The 20,334-nt window shown below is 31.9% G+C and overlaps 1 protein-coding gene across 1 annotated transcript; it reads right to left on the bottom strand.

Moving 5' to 3' along the window:
* Window positions 1–18,259: 18,259 nt before the first annotated feature.
* LOC124829482 (NAC domain-containing protein 72-like) lies at window positions 18,260–19,964 on the bottom strand. Its single transcript, XM_047303004.2, has 3 exons — window positions 19,659–19,964; window positions 19,304–19,572; window positions 18,260–19,133 (listed from the first exon to the last, which is right to left on the bottom strand). Exons 1-3 carry the CDS (start codon window positions 19,837–19,839, stop codon window positions 18,564–18,566), a joined length of 1,020 nt encoding a protein of 339 aa, XP_047158960.1. The 5' UTR covers window positions 19,840–19,964; the 3' UTR covers window positions 18,260–18,563.
* Between the last annotated feature and the right edge of the window lie 370 nt (window positions 19,965–20,334).

The raw sequence follows: 20,334 nt of genomic DNA, 5'->3' as shown, positions 1-20,334 counted from the left end.
GAAACATCATTTTCATATTCTTCACTGATGCGACGTTCATTCTTCCAGCTTCGATCCATACTATAACATACTTCATCAGTTTGAATTTCCATTTTCATATTCTTCATTGATGTAACGTTCACTCATCCAGCTTCGATCCATATACTATAACATACTTCATCAGTTTGAAATTTCATTTTCATATTCTTCATTGATGCGATGTTCATTCATCCAGCTTCGATTCATACTATGTTCGTAACATACTTCATTAGTTTGAATTTTTTAAATCTCACAATGTTAGGCCCTACCCATTCAGAAAAACTATTTTTCATAATTTGCTAAGGCACATGCAAAGAAGTCTAACATGATAAATTTAATAAAATTTTGACAGCATTTCGCATTGGTCTACGAAATACGCGAAATGAGATTGGTCAGGGATGACCCAATCAAATATGCATCCAAAGAACAACACAAATAATCTGAATCGAAATTTTATCATTCTTATCCATAAACTCCAACATACATATTATAGCAAATTATGAAAAATAATTATGAAAAGCAATGGTAGAGGAGATAATTCACGAGGAAGACGATGAACAGTGATTGCGCGTAATTGTTGTTCGCGTTCGCGGAAGGTAATAGTAGCCATTTAGACGTCGGCCCTCTCCTAGCCGATGTCTAGATCAAATATAAACATCGGCCCCCCTCCCAGTCGTCGTCTAAAGACTTTAAAAAACTAATTTTGGCCATATAATTGAGGTATTTTCATATCCATTTGGCGTTCCAGGGTGGGGGTCGATGTTTATATAGGCTTTAAACGTCGGGGTCTAGGGGTCAGACGTATAAATAAACGCATTAAGTGACTTTTTAGTTTCTGTGATAGACCATTTGGCATCCGAGGGTGAAGGGTTGATGTCTAAGTAGGCTTTAGACATCAGGACCCCTCCACACAGACGTTTAAGTATAATAAAAAAAAAAATTTTTTAATTTTCTCGTACATTTTAGGTGTCCAATGAGTGGGTACGACGTGTAAATAGGATTTAGACGTCGGGGACCCTTCATATCCGACGTCTAAATGGTTTTTTTATTTACGAAACTGTCACTGGTCATTTTTAATGTTGGATTTTCGCTGGTCAAATATTATACACATGACGTTATATCCTTTTTCTGCACTAGTGCTAGAATCTTTAAAGCAAGTGTTTGAATTCGAAACCTATTCGATTATTATGTAAAAAGAAGGATTTACCCTTATAGATAATACAACAAAGGAGAAAAATATTTTTGAACTACTTAATTAACCATGAAGCATTACAAGTTATTGTTGAGAAATTTTACACACATATATAAATATATAAATTTTATATATATATATATATATATATATATTTATATTTATTTGTTATGCATGTGAATTACATAAGCATGCATATAAGAAGATAAGATGCTACATATATGATCTATGAATGAGGAAAAGGCAATCTCTAGTTTAACCGGCTTGTAAGATAAGGTTTACATCCACTTATATATTATGAATCCTCACGCTGAGGTATAAACATCTCGAGCGTGAGACTTTTCAGTAGGATAGACTCTAACCTGGATATGATATCATGTTAAGAAGTGGTTTTTAAGCCTAAGTTAATTCTACAAAATCAAATTAAGATAAAATTTGCATCTATTTATATATTATTAATTGATATTATCTCTAGTCGATATAACTTCAAAAAATATATATAGTTGGGAAAATATGCTTTTACTTACTCTGTTTAATTTGCCATAACATTGATTAATTAATTTATTTTTGTAAGTTTACTTGGGATTTGTCATAGTGGCACGTAGATAGTCACGGATAGAGAACTATTGGACATGGTTGATGGAGCGAATAATAATAAGATGCAATAAATTCACCTAACACTAGGAATTGATTAGAATAGATAGTAGATTTATGTCATTATATGCGTGCCATCCCCATCCTTAATAAATGCTTCACTTATATATATGGTTAAATGTTGCAGATGCCCCTCAACCATTTTACCTATATCAAGAGATAACACATGCAAGTTTTTCAATCAACCACAACAGAAAAATGTCATATTTTCATGACATTTCTTGCATTGAGAATCTTTATAAGGGACATCACCCCTTAATTGCAAGGTATACATACCCTGACCACGTTACTTTACTATTTGTGACGAGTTAATTAAGTGAGTTTCAGTTGCATATATAACCTTTTTGTTTACCCCTTTTGTTGGCCCTTTTATTCATTGGTTGTGTTTTTGGAGAGCAATAAAGAGTACGAGACAAGCATCCTTCGTTGTAACTGATTTTAAGAGAAGCTGTGTTGCATGACCCTTTCACATGTGATTGGGACCTTTTCATTCGGTTGGCTTGCGCTTCTATCTATCTTTCTCAGGTAACCCATAAGTTTGGCATCTTAAAAACCTCATTCAAAAGAACACACACACACACCTTTAAGAAAAGGGAGATCAATGAAAAGAAATCCTCGTTTACCAGAACATGTTTACCATCGTTGTCCAAAGGAATGAATTCAGCATGAGGTGCTAAACAAATTTTAAAAAGTAGAGAATTGCTTTCTTTAATCTCTTGTTCACCTACGCAATTTACGCCCTCAATCCTCACCATATATATAATATCTCAATGGCCTAAATCATGGAACTTGTGCCTTTCCCATAACCAACCTACATCACTTCACCATTTTCCTTTTCACCATGTCACTGTTAGTTACATTATCATTATTCCTGACGTCAACAATACTTATATCACTTATACACTCTATTAACATCATTTATTTTTTCTTTTAAAGGTTAATTCAATTCTGTACTTCCTCCCCCACAAAACATTACTCATTTTCGATTGAATTTTGTTTCTACCATGTCTTATAGTTTCATCTTACTCATAAATAAGATCTAAAACAATTTAAATATTTCATCTTCTAAAACACCTTTTGAAGATAAAATCGTTTCAAATATATAATGATTATCCTAACCATATTAGTCGACGAATTTCAAATTGAAACAAAGTTTATTATAATAAAAAAAACAAATGTTTATTCATACAGGATTAAATATTTGTGGGTGATTTAATATAACAAATGACTATATACTATTTAATAAATCTTATTTAAAGTTAACTAATATTTACAAAACCAGTTTGTAATTTGTAAAGTAAATTGTTTTTACTTATAAATTATGAATTAGTCATAATTATCATAAAATAAAAGATTTAAATTTAAGAAAACAATTTTAAAGTGAAAAAATATGTGGGGTTAGTTTATAGGAGTTTAATAAGTAGTTACAAATTTAAGTTATGTGTTAAATATTTAAGGAAGAATTATTTATAGTGAAAAAAACATCGTAATTTATAAAAAAAAAATGCATTTTACTATAGAATCTTTTTCTATATCATCATAAATTCTTGCAGAATAGAATAACTAGTTGCAGTCTTTTGGCACGGTATATTCCTCTGTTGACTGAAAAAGAGAATAAAATGAAACACTCCCATTGCATGGTCGGTAGAAAAATTCTTGTGAAGTTTTTTACTATTATTTTTTCAGTTCTTTTTTCTTTATAAGGAAAGTGATTTATTTTATTTCGTTCAAATGAAAACAAACGTAGTAGTGGAAGAAAAAAGGGAGAATATTAAAGAAAATAGTGTTAGTTTGCTTGAGGTGTGTGTGTGTGTGTATTTGGAGAGGAAAGTTGAAATTTTTGTGCATAGAAGGAGTGAAATTTGAAAAAGAATATTAAATAAAGAAAAAGTGAAAGTGTGAGGATGAAAAAAAATGAAAAAAAAAAGTGAATTGGTATTAAATTTAAGAATTTTCCGTATTAAAAAAGTTGAAGTGTAGGTTTTGTTGTGCACGTGTAGTTGAAGAAAAAAAAGGGCCCAAAATGATGCTTGTACGCATAAGAGGGTAATATAGGATATCCAAATGCAAAATATTAAAGAATGTAATCTATTCTAAAGTAGACTTGAAAACAAAAACGCATGCTTATCCTCACTCACATTTCCATTTTTCTCTCTAAAATTTCTTTTCTTTTCGTAATAAATGCACTAATGTGTGTGCTCCTTTCATGCATTATAGACGACCACTCGAAAAAGAGATGAAATGGAAAAATCACTTTTTTTTTATTTTTCACAAGTACAGTGAGGTCGAACTACGAGAGACGTGGCGAAACCAAAAGCCATGAAATAATAACCATTGATTGAATTTGAATCAGTGATCACATCACGTATAATCTTTTGGTAATCCTTTTTGACTCCCCTTTAGTACGGTGTGATTTGGATAACAATAACAATTTTCTCCATTGAAACAAAAGAAGAAGATACATTTCGCTTTCGTATGCGAAAGATACAGTTGAACAGAAGAAGAAAGGGTGAGTGGTGACTCACCGAGTAGAGCTTCAGAAAGGCAATCATGGGTGCATTAGGGCATGCTTCTGCCTAGCCTTATATAGAATCTCTGATAGAAAATGCAATCGTTTGAGGGTTGCTTTCACAACTAGCTGTTTTTAACTCAGGTTTTTCTCACATTGTTTGCAAATGCCGATCACTTACCATTTTCTGGAACAAGACAAATCTATCAACACAAAAACACAACCACATATTAAACCACTATGTCTTAACCATGAAAATCATCCTCTCAACTCACAACAATGTCTTTCTCTTTCTATCCAAACTTTTCCTTTTCTTCTTCTCTATTTAGCAACGTTAGCCTCTCTAGCTCCTTAATTTTTTTTTATATGCATATGTTACATGCATGCTCTGCTTTTATATCACACACTGCACCTTATTCATATAGCTACCTCCTCCTATGTAAGTTAAGTTTATCATGCTTCCATTTTTTGGTAAATAAATACTTATCATTTCATCATGTATATATATGGCTGTATTGACCAATTAATTTATGTTAATATATAAAAAAATATGGTATTTTATGCTAGGTTTCTTGAGATTCTTGTACAAGTTTGTGTCTATGTGTCCAACTTGAGAGATGTTACTCATTTTTTGCTGATACAGAGCTGTCATGGGAACAGGTTCTTTAATTTCTTCTCAGCCACAGAATCATCTTATCTTTTTCTTCATATTACGATGCATAGATTCTTGGGTCAAACTTGAAGGTGCATGCGATCTTCAATGACATCATCATATATTCTACTGCTTCTGTCGTTGCTGTTGCAATAGTAACAATTGCAAAACATGTAATTAATTTCTTTCAAAATGGTGCTGTGGATTTTAGAAATTAGCTAAACTAAATATGTTTTTACTTTGAATTTTTACTTTTTCTATTTCTAATTTATGTTGTGTTTGATATCGATCAACAAATATATGACAAGCTTACAATATATAATTTTATACAAACTGGTTAAATTTAAATTTTATTGTTTAAAATAATATTAAAATAAAATTTATTGGTTATTAAACTTATCTTATTATTGAATTTCTCGTATATTTAAAATGTATATATTTTGGTGTGAGAAAGGTATATCATGAAAATTTAAATTTGAAATAATTGTTTTTAACCTTTATAAATAAAAACTTGTTTTAGTCCCTATAAAATATGATTTTATTTATATCTTTTTATACTCCGAAAATACTATTTTGGATCTTTCACATTTACTTAATAGAAAGATTGAAGAAACTGTTCAAAAAACAAACTAAAATTCGTTTATTTCACATGGATATTTAAGTCACAAATTATTATTACAGTTTCTAAATAATTGAAAAAAAAAAGAACCTAGTATTTTGTGGTAAATAATTTAAATTCTGTACATAAATGTATTATCTTTTTAAAAGTGTTTTTTTCCTAATATATGAAGATTTACTTTTCCTTTGGGTTAAAAGAAGATGTAAATGTATCAACACGTGATTGGATAGCAAAAGTTTACGCACGTATTTAAAAGTTAAGCACTTTTGTAACATTTGGCGCAGGATTAAGCACTTTTGTGTGGAATGCTTAGACGGATGTATTGATAATTTTTCTCTTAAATAACTTTGGGATATGTTATGATAAAAACTATGAGTGAGTTGACCCACTAGCTTTATTATATGCTTTTGTGGTTCTGGTGCTGCATTATAATAATAAAACCAAGACATTTTTTTATTAACCTTTTAGGTTTGCTGCTATAGTAAAATTATGAGCCCATTAAAATCAATTTTTTGGGGTTTTAGTGTTGAACTAGGGATATCTTCCTCATGGGCTTTGGGATAAAAGATGGGACAGCTTCTATCTGCACCTCCTTAAATTTCTTTTTGCACTTCCATGAAATTTTGTATTTTGAACCTCTGAAATATATATTTTGTATTTTAGAATTTACATCTAGATTAGGTTGCAGAGTAAAACGAAAGACAAATTATTAAACGAAAATGAGAGATGGAAAGATTGGGTGCAGGAGTAAAGTAGGAGAACTAGATTTGAAATAAATTAAAATAGTAAAAGTAAAAAATTTTAATCTAAGGATATAATTGGAATTAAAATAAATTGGAGAGGTGGAGGGAGAAAGGTGTGGTGGTGGAGGGAGCAACACCCCCAAGCTGAACCAAAACAGTGTTATTCACATTGACAAAATATACTATGTAAACACATTTTCGTGTCTATATATATATATATATATATATATATATATATATATATATATATATATATATATATATTATTGTTTTTTATTTTATTTTTCTTTGAGTGAATTTTATGGAAAGGAAAATGGTTATTAAAGTTAATGTACATCAATACTAATTTCTTAAAAAATGTGACAATGTTATAAGTTTTATATTAATATTAGTTAAATTCTTACTTAATTACAGTCAATTATAACCCAAAAAACAATCCACAAAGAGTATTGATTGATGAACTGTTATAGTAAGAAGATCTCTTAGCTAGACTATTTATTTACTTTGCTATTCTTATTATTTTTCTCATAGTCATATTTAGGCCAAAACCATGGTTAATTTATAGATTATCTTGGCTATTATGTTAATTTGAATAATTATATATATATATATATATAAATATAATTTTAAATAAAATTTCTCCCTCTAATATAGTTATTGTACAAGTTCAAGATTTCACATTTATATTGTTACAATAAAAATTAAACTTTATTATGAATATCGACTTGGTATATATAATACGTAGAAAACAATTGTCAAGAAGGTTTAATAAAAACTGAAATACAAATCTTATTAAGAAAGATTCTAACATTATATTAGAAATAATATTTAATTTAATTTATTCTTATACAAGCATATTATAAGATAATAATTAAGTATTTATAAATTATAAATTCATCTTATTTTGAAGATACATGAATCTCCAACTGAATGCATGTGCCATATCCACGGTCCATGTTTGCAAAAATTCAATGTTTCTAACACTCTAACTTGCACGTTTCAAATTTGTTTTAAATGGGTGAAAGCAGAAAGCAACCTCAAAGGACCACATAAAACTCAATAAATACAACAAAAACATATTCTCCTCAAACAAAAACTATATCTCAAATCTAACCTATGATTCCATATATTTTATTCTTATTATATTACATTTTCATCTCTGAATAAACTGAATCTTTAAAAATATATATCTTCCATCGTGTAATAATAATTCTATAAGGAATGAGATGACATCCCTTATAATAATTGCTAAAACAAGGTTTCTATAAATAAATAATTAAGCTTTGAATCATATTTTAAAATTAATTTATGAAATAATATTTGTATTTTATTTTAGCTATGTTATTAATGGATATAAGATTAAAATATAATATTTAAATAAGAAAGACAATCGATATTTTATAAATTTATTTTATACATTTGTTTAAATTTAAACTTTATTTTATGATGATTTATTTTTTATAAATAAATATATATTTTTATAATAGAATAATAAAATAATTAAGTATATTATTCATTGTATATTAAATGTTATAAAAAAAATTATATTAAATTAATATGTTAAATACTTACGCCTTAGCTTAATTATATGCTGAAACGTGAACAATCATTTTTCCATTCTATTTAGATTGACTTTTCACTTATAGTTTCTTTTTTTCGTTTCTTTATATTTTTTTTATTTTTACATCAATGTTACTCATTGTAAATTTTATATTATAATTTAAAAATATGAATATAAATAAAAAAAAGAAAATAATAAAAGAAACTTCATTATAATATATAACTGTCCGTAGAATATAAATAATTATTTTGTTAATTTAGTTCAGAGTCACTTTCTATTGTCAGTTAATTCAGTTTCTTTTTTCTTTCACTAAATTTCAATTTTAACCTTTTAGTTTATTTATTATATATATCAATATTATGAAGGTGAATTTGGTATTCATGGAAAAGGAAAATAATTTGTGTTATTGTTATAAATGATAACAAAAAGTTGTCAATGTGAAAGAAAGGAGAGGAAGAATCAGAATTAGCAGCTAATCTTCCTCCTTAGTCATTGACAGTTTTCACATAAATACAAAACCACTTTCTTTCTACCAAACTTCCTGTGCCATAAGCAATATTTTAATATTATTATTATTATTATTATTATTATTATTATTATTATTATTATTATTATTATTATTATTATTATTATTATTATTATTATTATTATTATTATAACCTTTGTCAAACTATTCTTCTGATAAGATCATCTTTCAGGATAGATACATATGAGGGCAATACAAGAAAAATATATTCCTAAACTTTTACAAGAATTTATTTGAATCAAATGCGTAAATATGACATTTAAAATTTAAAATTAATTAAATAAATAGTAAAACTATATAGACTAAAATACGATGAATGAAAGAGAAATATTTCTTTGAATATATTATTTAAATAAGAAGAGATTTGAATAACTTTAAAATTATAAAATGTTCCTGAAACAATAAAAAGAAATGGAAAATAGCAATGTTCGAAGATGATAATGACGATGAAAGGAGTAGCAATTTCAAAGTTTGATTTGAAAGTGGGTCAAGATTCAACCATGGATTCGCTAAACCTAGTACAAAAACAACGTCATACTTATCTTCTCTTTCTTTCTGTGAGTGCTTCTAAGTTTGACTGTTTGTTATATCTTTGACCGTTACGTGAGATTCCACCTTACTATGGTAAAAAGTTGCAAACAAGAAAAATATCTATTTTTTTTTTTTTAATTTTTACATTTCTCTGTTGTTTCTTTTAAAAAAAAATAACTGTTTTATTTTTCCTTATTTATAAAAACGTGTAGATGAAAAATGAACAAGTTTAAGTGTGGAAATAAATAGCAAATTGCATATATTTATGATTAAGAGGATAAGATGCTTACCCTCCCAGTTGGCACCAGATTTATATATCCCTTTCGTACTCTTGGATTGGAACAACGTGAACGTGAATAATTAGCTTTTCTTTACTTTTTTTTTCTTCTTAATATTCTCGATTTTGGATAAAAAATTGGTATAATGACATGTAAAAATAATGCTTTATCTAAAATGTATGTCTTTATTCTACACTGTTTTTTAAATATTTATTTTTAATTATTTACAACAAATTGAACCAAAAAAACATGTATTAGGCGTGCATTTAAGTAAATGGTTTGATTAAATATTCATTTAATAAGTTTCTATCAAATAATTTTTGTTTGGTGTTAGCCTAGTTTAAATGTTAATGATCAGTAATAATATTTAGCATGAGATTTTGATAAAAATTATCAAATAAGAGTTTTCCTTGTAAGAAATTCACTGAAAAAAATTTAAATGATAAGTTTCTCTATTAAAAAAGTGTGATAAAGAAAGAATGTCACTTGTGAATATTATATATAATAGAGTTATATAGTTTTTATATTTTATTATAGGTATAGTCATTAATAAGGAGATAATGTGATTGAATCTGAGAGTGAAACCATATGGATGGCAACACAGTTAATCGTTCGATGAATGAAAAGTAGCTTCAAAATCTTCAAAAGATCGTCAACGTGGTAAGAATGGAGGACAAACAAGATAACATTTGTCGTTTGCATGTACTATGTATGTCACGTATGTGTATGTCTATTTTACTATATACCTTCCAATTAAATACATGTCTTCCATTTATATTTTTAAATTATAAAAATGACCTTTATGTGGAACATATTGTCAGTATGATTGTTAATGGTTATGTATATTGGCCTTTACTTATTCTATTTATACTGTTTTCGCATTGAAAAAAACCAATTCAAATAAAAATAGGTTTCTTTCTCGTAAAGAATAGTTCTTAGAAATATATTTAGAATTTAAGAAAATAATTTATTTATTCAATTGGAAGATTTATCTGGTTAAATTATATAGATTCAATTATCTCTTTAATATGATTAATTTTTTGATTTTTTTTATAATCTGATTGGACGTTAAGTTATTAACAAGTAGATAATGTTGTTAGATTACAAAAGCGAAATAATAATACTATATATGAAAAGACAAATTATTGAATCTTATTTGTTAGTAATTATTAATTACTTACTAGATTATTGACATACATCTTTGTTTAATTTATTGACTAAAATATTCATCGATAAGATCGTATGTAAAATTGTTGACCTAAGACAAAAATAACTCAATAACTAATGGATTAAATTCTTCTATAAAGTAAAATACTTTATAAAATCATAATTACATTTCATATTTTCTCTCCCAATTTTTCTTTTGTCCCAAAACGCAAAGTTTTTAATGTGACTAAGTTTTTATTTGAAATTCTTTTTGTAAATTTGTTATTAACTTATTATTAATCATATTGTTGGAATTTGTTTTTTTGGGAAAAGAAAAGAAAAGAAAAATTTGAAAGCAAGATACATTATGAATTTGTTTAAAAAAAAGAAATATATATATATATATATTAAGAAATAATTCATGAAAATAGGGATAAAAAGCATCTAAAATTTCCTATCAATTGATAAGTATCGTAGTTTCAATTTTGAATTTACCGATAAAATTATTTGTCAATAATTATTGACAAATATGTCATTGATAAATTGATAATTATCAAAGGATTCATATATACCGACGAATTTAGAAAATCTATAAACAACAAACTTACTGACAAATTTTGATCGTTAGTAATTTGTCGTTGACATTTCCTTACCAATGAATTTATACTTTTACCTATAAATTATGATAGTTCGTAATCTCTATTGTTTTCTGTAGTGTAATGATGATAAGTGTTCAATATAATATAATATAATAATAATAATAATAAAAATAATAATAATAATAATATAAAAAATAATGTAATAATAACAATTATAATAATAAAAATAATAATAATATAAAAAATAATGTAATAATAACAATTATAATAATAATAATAATAATTTATCTATCTGATAAATAAAAAATAAGATTAAAATTATCAAAGATATCTTCAAATATGGATTGTATGACGTCCCAAAATATATAGAAAAGGCATATATATAATAAAGACGTCATCATGCATAATATAAGAAAACAGTCAAGAGTAATTAGGATTACTGTCATCTTTAGAATAGTGTGGAATTGAAAACTAGAGTATTAGAGTTTCTCCCTGGAAATTTAAGATAATTTAAAACTTTAAATGCACTAAAGTTCTTCAAAATAATATGAGTTCATGGAATAAAAGCTAGCAAATCTAAGCTGCAGCACTGCCGTCCCCATCAAGAGCTGTTTCCAAAGTATCCTCCTCGTCATCTGCTCCCACCCAAGTGGATGATCATCGCAAAAGAAACATACACAAGCAACACAAACAAGCAAGGGTGAGCTAGATATAAAAAGCATGTTATTCAACCTTACACGACATGCAAAAGTCACTCAAACATGGTAAATGACATCACAAGACTTGTTACTTTATAAACTGACTCGTCCGGACTAGAATGATTACCGAGCTGTAGCGGGTTATGCACTCGTGGTGGCCTCTACTGCTTTGCAAAGCCGTTGTCAATGGGTTCCACCCTACCACACTCACGAGGTTAGTCCGTTCCGCGCCCTGGAGCATACTAGAAGCCTCCAAGACTAGGACCTCCTGCAACTACTCACCACATGATTCAATCCTCTCTACTTGAGAATGATTGATCATTGTAGTTTCAGGAAAACCCCCAAAACTGAGCTACCATGCAATCATTCTACACACCACCAGGGCACCACCATGTATCCTCTCCTTGAGGATCATGGAATTACGTCCATGAACCATACTGTCACTTTGAAACTTAACCCAAGACATGAATAACCAGATACCATCATATTATCACAATGAATCCAACAATTCTCATGCGTTCACATACTTCCCACATAAATCACATCATACTATGCATTCCAAGAAATTGATCCAATCAAAGATATCAAAAGAAGAGACTTGACCCAACAGGAGTCGCACAACGCATTCTTTTCGCAAGGCGAGACAGGAGGATCTCGCACAGCGCACACCTTAATTCGCATAGCGAATTAAGTCGTAGCATACATCAGACTTCAAACCTCTCGCATAGCGCACCCAGGTCGCTATGCGAGAATCCAGACAGAGACCAACCTCCCCAAAGCTCTCGCTATGCGCCCCACTCGCCCTTCGAATTAAATGGGCAGTGATCCCAGACCACCACCGGTCACATAGCGACAGGATTTGCCATGGCGAGTCCATAAACAGAGAGCATCACCCTCTGGTAATTCGCACAGCGCACCAGCTCGCACAGCGAATTTCCCAGACAGTGAGCACCTTCTACAGGGTTTCGCTATGCGAGACAACTCGCATAGCGATTCTGCATAATCAGTAGAACGAAATTTCTGCAGAATTATCTACTCAACCATTCCTTACCACTTCTAGACCTTTCTTCCAACTTCTAATGCCCCTAACTCATATTTCATACCTAGTTAAACTTGTCTAGGCGCTCCTAAAGTGACATTAACATGATTCTAAAGTAATCACTACCAAACTTTTCATTAAAACTCTAATGTTATTAAACTAAGGACCCAATTTCTATTCTACAATGCATCACTTCCCTTCACACTAACCTGAAACAGTACCTGTATACTCACCCACTACTCACATTGACTGTTTTACAAAGTTCTTACTCCAGACCAAAAATTTATTACAGCCAACAACCTCATCCAAGTCAAACAATGTTCAGCACACCATGGTTACACAACTTCCACACAGCCAGCAGATACAAATCAACATGCTCACCATAAAAATGTAACTCAACAGTAAATAATCAGAAATTATCAAGCATACACATCATATAGTTCAAACAAAACATAACTAGCTCCCCTTACCTGGGTTTCTCCAAGCACTACTACTGAAATTGCCCTAGCAGTACCCTTAACAACACAAGAACTCAACCTGCCCCTACAAACCATCAAAGTGGTGACCGCAATAGCTTTTAGAGTTTGATTAAGCGGAATGTACGAAAACGAAATCCACTAGTAACATGCAAACAATAACGTTGCATGCCCTAGGTTCAAGGACAGTGAAGGAGAAGGGAATAAATGACTTACCGATAGGAATGAAGAGGACGTTCGGTAGAAATGAAGCCCTCTACTCCGCGGACGCTTAGGTAGCACCAAAATTGAATTTCTATGGTTCAAGGAGCTGGGAATCTAGAGAGAAGTCAGAGAAAAACTTTAGGGCAAGGGTTTTAGAAAGAGAAAAGGAAAGAGCTCAGGACAGTGAAAGAAAAAAAAACTCTGAGAAGCCCTTCCTAAGGTTAAGCTGGCCTTAGGCTGATGGGCTTGGCTGCCCCCATAAGGCCCAATGGCCCTTCATTCATTTACAGGCCCTTACAGATTGTGGTGTGATAAAGTTGGAAATTTATAGATAATTTAAAATGAATTAACAGGATAAAAATGAATAAAATGAATAATATATAAATAAAATGGTTCATAAATTTATGTTTAAGTGAAAAAAAATAATATTTTTATATATTATTTGAGCTTGTTAATATTATATTAGTGTTGAATTTTTTCCTAAAGAACCTAACAGTGATATCAATGACATTATCAAGTCAACCATTTACAATTTTTTATCTACAAAAAAAAATACATTACACACTCATTTTTTATTTAAAAATATACATTCAACACTCATACTATGTACATATTGTTTCACTTGTCACTTTTTCTGCAATAATAAACTTTTAAGTTATGACTTTACAAATCACTTTACTTTTTCATAACTTCTTTCTTCCAAGCTTTTCCAATTCGATAATTCTCATCTTCGACAAACATCAGTACTAAATTTCACAATTTTCTTCTCACTACTTAATTCATAAAACCTATATCTTCACAAACACTATTCATCTTGTTCACTTTTCCCTATTAGCAATTTCAGTTGTTATACGATATTTTTTTTTTTCAAATGTTATTCATTGTACTAATTTTTGACAATAACAATTATCTTTTAAAAAAAAGTTAGAACATATTTCCCAAAAGTAATTTGACGCCAAATACCCATTCAGCCTACAATGTAACATATATTTTTTTTTCTCTTTATATGTTGTTAATTGTTTTAACTCTGACAAATGGTTTATTTTTTGAGAGAAAAACAATTTATTCTGAATAATTAAATTAAATTACAACAAAAGAACTTCTGTTCTACAGATTTTTATTTTCAAAAGTTAATCTTTTTATTATGCGATGAAATGGTGTGAAAATGAGCCTTAAAAAATCTAGGTTTAATGTCTTCTTAAGTTCTTATTTTCGTTCAGAATCTCAAATAGGTCTGTTTCTTGTTTGGCGTCTCAATTGGGTCCTTATTTTTGTAAAATTAAATCAAATAGAGACTTTTCGTCAAATTGAGAAGACGCCATTAAGGGATGCGTTACATGGCATGCTAACCGTGTCTTTTTTAAATGATGTGGAATACTTTATACAGTAATAAGCAAATCTAAGGTGTAATTTTTAATTTTTAATTAAAAGAATATGGGAAACTTTAATTCAACCCAACCCCTTTGTTTGAAATGAAGAATTATGAAAAGAAATTGGGGAAACTATGAGTGGGTAACGGAAGCAATTAGGGTTCTTTGGCCATCGATTGTGGAGGAAGAAGTTGATGTTCGTACTTGGAGTTCGTCTCCTAACCATGATAATCTTGATGGAAATAGTGATCACACAAAAGGACGGAACCACCATTCCCTACTTCACATAATCTCCATTTTTGCAAATTGTGCGCCGACGTATAAAGCTTCGCTGCACTCGCAAACGGGAACCATTTCGAAAACACTTAATAGGGCACGATGACGGTACTTATGCCCTGAGGGTGCAGATTGCCCTTAACCTGAAAGATGTAGTTTACGACTTTATTGAAGAGACCTGGAATCCAAAAGTGAACTTCTTCTTAAGTCCAATCCTCTGCACAAGAAAATTTCAGTTCTCCTCCATGTAGATTTCCCTCCGTCCTTCCACACAATGCATATGATAAATGCCTATGATTGAGCTAATGTCCAATTTCGGGTTGCTTACATGATGACAGGGTATTCCATGTAAATTCCTGTTCGATTCTTAACTTTTAGAAAAAAGCACAACTACTTTAAAATTGATGATTTTCTGCATAGGTAATTAGCGATGAAGTAAAAGTAAATTTTGCATTACTATCTTAAAATTCTATACAGTTTAAAACACAATAAAAAAAACACCAGCTTTCACTATAAAAAAACATCAGCTACTAATGTTGGACTCTGTTTCTTTGGAAAAAAAAGAAATTCTTTTATGGCATATTATTCAATGAAACTTTTGAAGAGCTTTGTCCACAATTTATTGGGGGTCCAACCAGTTTGGTTGATAGTTGCATCAAAACGTGTATTACAAAGCGACATCTTCAATATCTCATCACTACAAGAATAATTGATATTACCGACAGTCGTAACTCATCAGTAATGTATAAAATCCGTCGGTAATTGTCGTTTACCAACGACTTATCAACGGTCAAAATGTCGTCGATAAAACCATTGTCGGTAACCTTTACCGACGACCTTTTTAGCCGTTGGTAATTACCGAAGGCCAAAAGCCTTCGGTAAATCCGTCGGTAATTACTGAAGACTTGTGGCCTTCGGGAAATCCGTGGGTAATTACCGTGATCTGGTTCATCTTCTTCGTCTTCCTTACTACCTCCGTGTCATTTTTTTTTTCGTTCACGAACTCCGCCACCAAAAAAGCATCATGCCAATAACAAACTCATTTCCAAACAATCAAACAACCAATTTATTTTCAATAGTTAAAATCATAGAGAATCATAAAGAGTTTCTCTACAATTCTCATATTTGTAAGAGAAAGAAGATGTTATTAGGACCGGTGATGTTCCTAATCGCATAGATCAACTTTGCAATGGTGGGTTGCAACAGTGGCGAGCCTACGATGGTGAAGAGTAATGGTGATGAGACTACGTGACGGTAAACAAAAATTAGAAGGAGAAATGAGTAGTGGTGGCAAGAAGTTCCGGTGACCAAACATTGGAGGGTGGCACTACCGGTGGGAAGAAGTTGTACACTGAGATGGAGAGAAATGAGAAGGAGAAAAGAGTGTGATGTTTGCCACATATATTGGCATTGGAGGCGAAATTCGGGCTGAAAAATTCCTATTCTTTTTACCGATGGCCACAAGCCTTCGGTAAATCCGTCGATAATGTTGCTAAGTGAAATAAGGGGCGGGAAAATTCCCGCTTTTTTTACCGACGACCAAAAGCCTTCGGTAAATACATTGGTAACGTCGTTAAGTGGAAAAAGAGCGGAAAATTCCCGCTCTTTTTATCGACGGCCCAAAGCCTTCGGCAAATCCGTCGGTAAGTGACATACACATTAACGACGACCAAAAGCCTTCGGCAAATCTTTCGGTAATGTGCATTTCACTTACCGATGGATTTACCAAAGGCTTTGAGCCGTCGGTAAAAAAATAAAAAAAACCATCGGTAAATCCGTCGGAACTTAAAATATATCGACGTATATATATTTGTCGGTAAAAATCCGTCGGTAATATTAATAATATTTATAATGCATGCTGCAGAGTTTGTATTATCTGACAATCTTTTTGATGTGAGCCACCCACCAATTTTTAAATCATTACTCGATTCTGAAGAAGTTTGCATACATATTCCCCAACAACTTAATCTCACTACTTCAGCATGGCTGAAGCTTCCACCTTTTACTCGTCATCTCCACCGACTTTTTTCCTAAAGTCGAACCCCACCAGCGGCCAAAACTCCATGAGCAGAGTCAAGAGATTCAAGTCGAACCCATGGGGTGTGTGGGAGGAGGCAGCATCGCCGCTTATCGTCGGAGAAAGTGAGGGTGTTGTTATTACTGTAGTGATTTCCACCGCCAATGAAGAAAAACATGAATAAAATATTATTATCCATTTTCGTCCACAAACCCTAATTCAAAGGAGCACTAGTTGTTTTCAATTTCTTTTTGTAAATGTTAATTTGAAGAGAGAGAATGGCTTCCCCAATCTATTTTCCCAATTGTCAATTAGAAGAAAGTGATAAGTTTCCCCAATTTGAAAAAATCAATTTTTTTAATTTAAAAGTTATACGTCACAAAATGTTATTACCACATAATCTATTCCACATCATTAAAAAAACACAATCAGCATTTCATGTATACATCACTTAAACGCGTTTTCTCAATTTAACGAAAAATTTCTATTTGATTCAATTTTAAAATATAAAGACCCAATTAAAATGTCACAAAAGTGAGAAACTTATTTAAAATTCTGAACGAAAATATCATCATAAGAAAATATTAAACCAGAAATCTAATTGTAGCTCTCCATGCTTCGACGCTAGTCTTTTCTATTCCAACTAGTTTCTGAAACATGCATTTTCTCAACGTGCACACGTGTCCTTCAAATCAAAATCCTATATTAAAACAAATATCTAAAAACAACGATTAATTAACGTTGTTGAATTTCCGCTCTGTTTGGAAAAATCTCCATCCGTGAAAACACTTAACATTTTGTTCAAATGTTGAACAATTCCGCAGTCAAATTTTATCTGTTGCTTAAAACGTCATCTCACATCCCTCTCTATTTTGTTCCGTCAATTACTTTTCCCACTCCAAAATCCATTTTCTATATTCTCTGCTGAAAATAGTCAAAAATACAGATAAGAAGAAAAAAATATACATAGAAAAGGGCCACTTGAGTTTGGAATTTCATTTTTCACGCACATAAAAATTCAATATATACTAACCTTATCTCTTTCTTGCTGGTAATGGCAATGCGCCTACCTTCCGAACGGTGAGTCATTTTACACGTGCATAAACTACGTATACAGTATTAAAAAATTGCAAGCAGCATAAAGAAAGATGTGGACATAGGAAGATCGAAATTAACGAAACCTAACAGGAACAATTTGAAGTTGATTTTTAAGTACAAAATGTGATTCATGTGGGTGAGTAAGCTTTGTGTGGCCGAAAACTACCTTCTAATAAATTAAATGCTTCCATTCCATCATTGCTTTATCTCGTGGATCGATTCATTCTTTAGCCGAAAATGAAGACCAAAATTTTCACCTTTTCTAAAAAGGAACCTAAAACCCAACGAGTTAGCCCAAACAATCCCACCTATTTACACAAAATAAACATTATTTCTTTTTTCATAACCCGCTGAACTTCATTGCCTGAACCCGAATCCCACCGGCTGAACCGGGAACTTAAACCCACACGTGTCCACCGGGTTCTGATACCCCTGCGTAAAATCGTTCTGAAGAAACCACGGGTTATTGTTGTTTTGGCTTCTCACGCCGCTTTGCACCTCTTCCTCCATCTTTTGCGGAAGCGTAGACTCCACGTGGCAGAAGGTGGGGACATAAAGGTCATTGCACCCGCCGTAGTTCACCATCCCCTGTGTGTGCTCCTGCACCACTTGATTATTCCCCGAAACGAAATCACCCACCGAATTCAGAACCGCAGGGTTGGCCCAATCCACCAACCCACCCAGGTTCTGATGAACGCTCACCTTCTCCTCCTGCTGTGCCTGCATCGTACTGACACGTGGCATCGCGAAACATCGTTCGTCGATCGTCGGCAGCGATTCCAGAACGTCGTCCAGATGGGACGAAGACGACGACGACGAACCGTTGCTGTATTGAGTGTGTTCCCTGCTCGAAACGACGCCGTTCTGCGCCGCCTTCTGTGCACTCGAGTTCTTCTTGTATATACGACACAGAACCCAATCGTCCAGCTGCACCATCGATCAAACGCTCCAATCAATTAATGGTGTAACAATTACCATTAATAACATGTTTAAAGAGAACTTATTGCTCCATAAATCATCTATGGTTTCTCAATCTACTACAACCTTTATTTAATTAACCAAAAAGGAAAGTAAACTCGATTATTTATAATATATACCTTGGTTCCGGTGGTCTTTCGGGAAGAGTCAAGGAGGCGATACTCGTGCATGATCCAATTGGTTTTGGTGCCTTTAGGAGCTTTGCCAACGTAAAAGACCAGAGCTTTTTTTATGCCAACTTTTCTACCCTCGGTGGTGATGATCTTGTCGGTTCCGGTGGCTTTCCAATACCCCGACCCGGCTACTCTGTTGGGTCGAGACCCGTTTGGGTACTTCCTGTCTCGAGGGCTGAAAAAGTACCACTCTTTCTCCCCGAAAATCGCCTTGCCTGAGAAATTAACAGCTCGTGTCAATTCAATATAGAACGACAAGAGAAAAAGCAAAAAATAAAAAGAAGAGAGAAATTGTATTTACTTGGGAGAACCCATGGGTCGAACTTGTACAAATCAATTTCAGCAATGATTGGGAGAGAGAAATGGTGGCCGGCGACCTTGCGGCAGAGATACTGAACGAGAAGCTCCTCGTCGGTGGGGTAGAACCGAAAACCAGGTGGTAGACTCAACTGGGCAAGAGGGTCTTTCTCTGGAACTCCCATTTTCGAAAGCAATTCAATCGTCTCAGCTAACACAACAAAGAAAACCGATGAGGATGAAGTAGTGCAGAGGAAGATGTTTTGTTTTCCCTTTCCTTTCTTCTTCTTTTTTTCTCAGAAACCGATAGACATTGGTCGATATTTATAGCGGCACATGGGGTAAGATAAGTACGGTTATCTTTGTCTTACTGTTGGAGAGCGGGACCCACTTGAGTTACTCGCCTGTTGGACTTCACCACGTGTCTGGAACAAAAAGGCGTCCAGACAGTCGACCTTATCGGTTCCGATACGGTCGTGGTCGTTCGGTAGGTGCATTGCATGTAGCCGTAAAACTCAAAGTTAAAAAAAAAAATAAATAAATAAAAAATAAAAGCACCTACTTTTCATTCAAGGTTAAAAGTAAAAGGACAGAAAAATCCACACGGGATTGCGCCATTCCCGTGAAAGTTAAAAGCCTAAATCAGATTCATACAGCAAATGTAAGAGAATTTCTTCAAT

This window comes from Vigna umbellata, chromosome 6, assembly GCF_029865625.1.
Source record: "Vigna umbellata cultivar VRB3 chromosome 6, Vumbellata_1.0, whole genome shotgun sequence".
Taxonomy (NCBI): Eukaryota; Viridiplantae; Streptophyta; class Magnoliopsida; order Fabales; family Fabaceae; genus Vigna; species Vigna umbellata.
The sequence above is the reverse complement of the archived record's forward strand: the minus strand, read 5'-3'. Positions and strand labels throughout refer to the sequence as shown.

Coding starts and splice junctions, on each gene's coding strand:
- LOC124829482 (XM_047303004.2), bottom strand. CDS start 19,839: ATGGGAGTTCCAGAGAAAGACCCTCTTGCCCAGTTGAGTCTACCACCT. Junction 19,573..19,658: donor CGACCCATGGGTTCTCCCAA/GTAAATACAATT, acceptor TTAATTTCTCAG/GCAAGGCGATTTTCGGGGAG. Junction 19,134..19,303: donor GAAAGACCACCGGAACCAAG/GTATATATTATA, acceptor TCGATGGTGCAG/CTGGACGATTGGGTTCTGTG.